This window comes from Penaeus monodon, chromosome 28 (assembly GCF_015228065.2).
Source record: "Penaeus monodon isolate SGIC_2016 chromosome 28, NSTDA_Pmon_1, whole genome shotgun sequence".
In the NCBI taxonomy this organism is placed as follows: domain Eukaryota; kingdom Metazoa; phylum Arthropoda; class Malacostraca; order Decapoda; family Penaeidae; genus Penaeus; species Penaeus monodon.
The window spans coordinates 34,862,709-34,863,804 of record NC_051413.1 but is presented as its reverse complement, the minus strand read 5'-3'; the positions used below and the strand labels follow the sequence as shown (position 1 = coordinate 34,863,804).

General features: G+C 43.3%; 2 protein-coding genes across 2 annotated transcripts in view; both read right to left on the bottom strand.

Annotated features, from left to right (window-relative positions):
- Positions 1 to 960, bottom strand: part of LOC119591191 (splicing factor 3B subunit 2-like) — a gene marked incomplete in the record, with an annotated part of 8,760 nt that extends 7,800 nt beyond the window's left edge. The window contains 2 exon segments of the mRNA XM_037939903.1: positions 269 to 673; positions 910 to 960. Coding sequence (XP_037795831.1) covers positions 269 to 673; positions 910 to 960 — 456 coding nt within the window.
- Positions 456 to 1,096, bottom strand: part of LOC119591549 (nuclear transcription factor Y subunit beta-like) — a gene marked incomplete at its 5' end in the record, with an annotated part of 3,301 nt that continues 2,660 nt past the window's right edge. The window contains 2 exon segments of the mRNA XM_037940300.1: positions 456 to 673; positions 973 to 1,096. Of these exon segments, the coding sequence (XP_037796228.1) occupies positions 1,037 to 1,096 (60 nt within the window).

The following is a 1,096-nucleotide window of genomic DNA, read 5'->3' as shown; positions in this document are numbered from 1 at the left end:
AAATAAAACTGGGCTTTTATGTGCCTTTTGTGTTAGAGTTGATTTAGCTAAAGAATATTCCTACAATAGGGGGGGGGGATCAATTAGTTATCTCAAATTATCTTTCTATGATCAAAAGACTGCAGCACAGTAGACATCATCAGGGACAATCCCCTATAAGGTAAACATTAGTAATGCAACCTTAAATATCTAAAGTGTCCAATATTTTAGATCTAATGTGGAAAATATTTTACATATACTTCAAATAAAGATGGGTTTAAGAAAATACCGGAGGTCTGGGCGAAGTGTTTGCCATAGGCATAGGCGGACGCTGCGCTGCAATGGAGGTTGGTGCACGAGTTGTAGCTGTCTGAAGGAGTGGAGGCCTGAGAGGTGGCTGCTGTGGTGAGGGAGTGGACTTGGGCACAGACCCTGGTGCAGGGCCCAAGAGACCAGCACTTGGGATGGGAGCCGGGCCTGTGAATCCAGCAGGACCACCAACACTGATTGGCCCCTGAGGATGTGGGGTGAATGATGTTGCAGGTGGTGGCACAACCACAGAAGCCTTAACACCAGGAGGCCCTAGAACTGGAACCGTTCCTACCCCTGGTGGCACTGGAGTTACAGGTGCGGGTGCAGATGCTCGTGGAATTGGGGCAGTAATGCCTGGAGCACCTGCTGGTGCAGGTGGTATCTACAAAACAAAATATACCTCAACAAATAGAAATTACATAAAAAGAGTACATACCACCAATAAATCTTATGTAAACTTGTCACTTTTAAATAAAATTAATGATAACTGAAATAGAAGTTTAAAATATACATCAACTTTTTCATCACAGATTTACAACCACAACTACTAATGATAACTGAAAGAAACAGTAAACTTCCTGGCTCATACTGCAAAGTCTCTTGTGAGAAATAACTAACAGATAATATGACTACAGAATCAACCTCAACTAACACAGAAGCCTGAATCATAAAATCCCTCACTTTATGTTCCTCTTCCTTCTGTTTCAGAGCCTCCCTCTGCAGCCTTAGCAGCTGCACCTGTTTCTCATGTTCCTCCCTCTGCTTTTCCTTCAGTGCTGCCTTCTTGAAGACGATACAGGTCTTC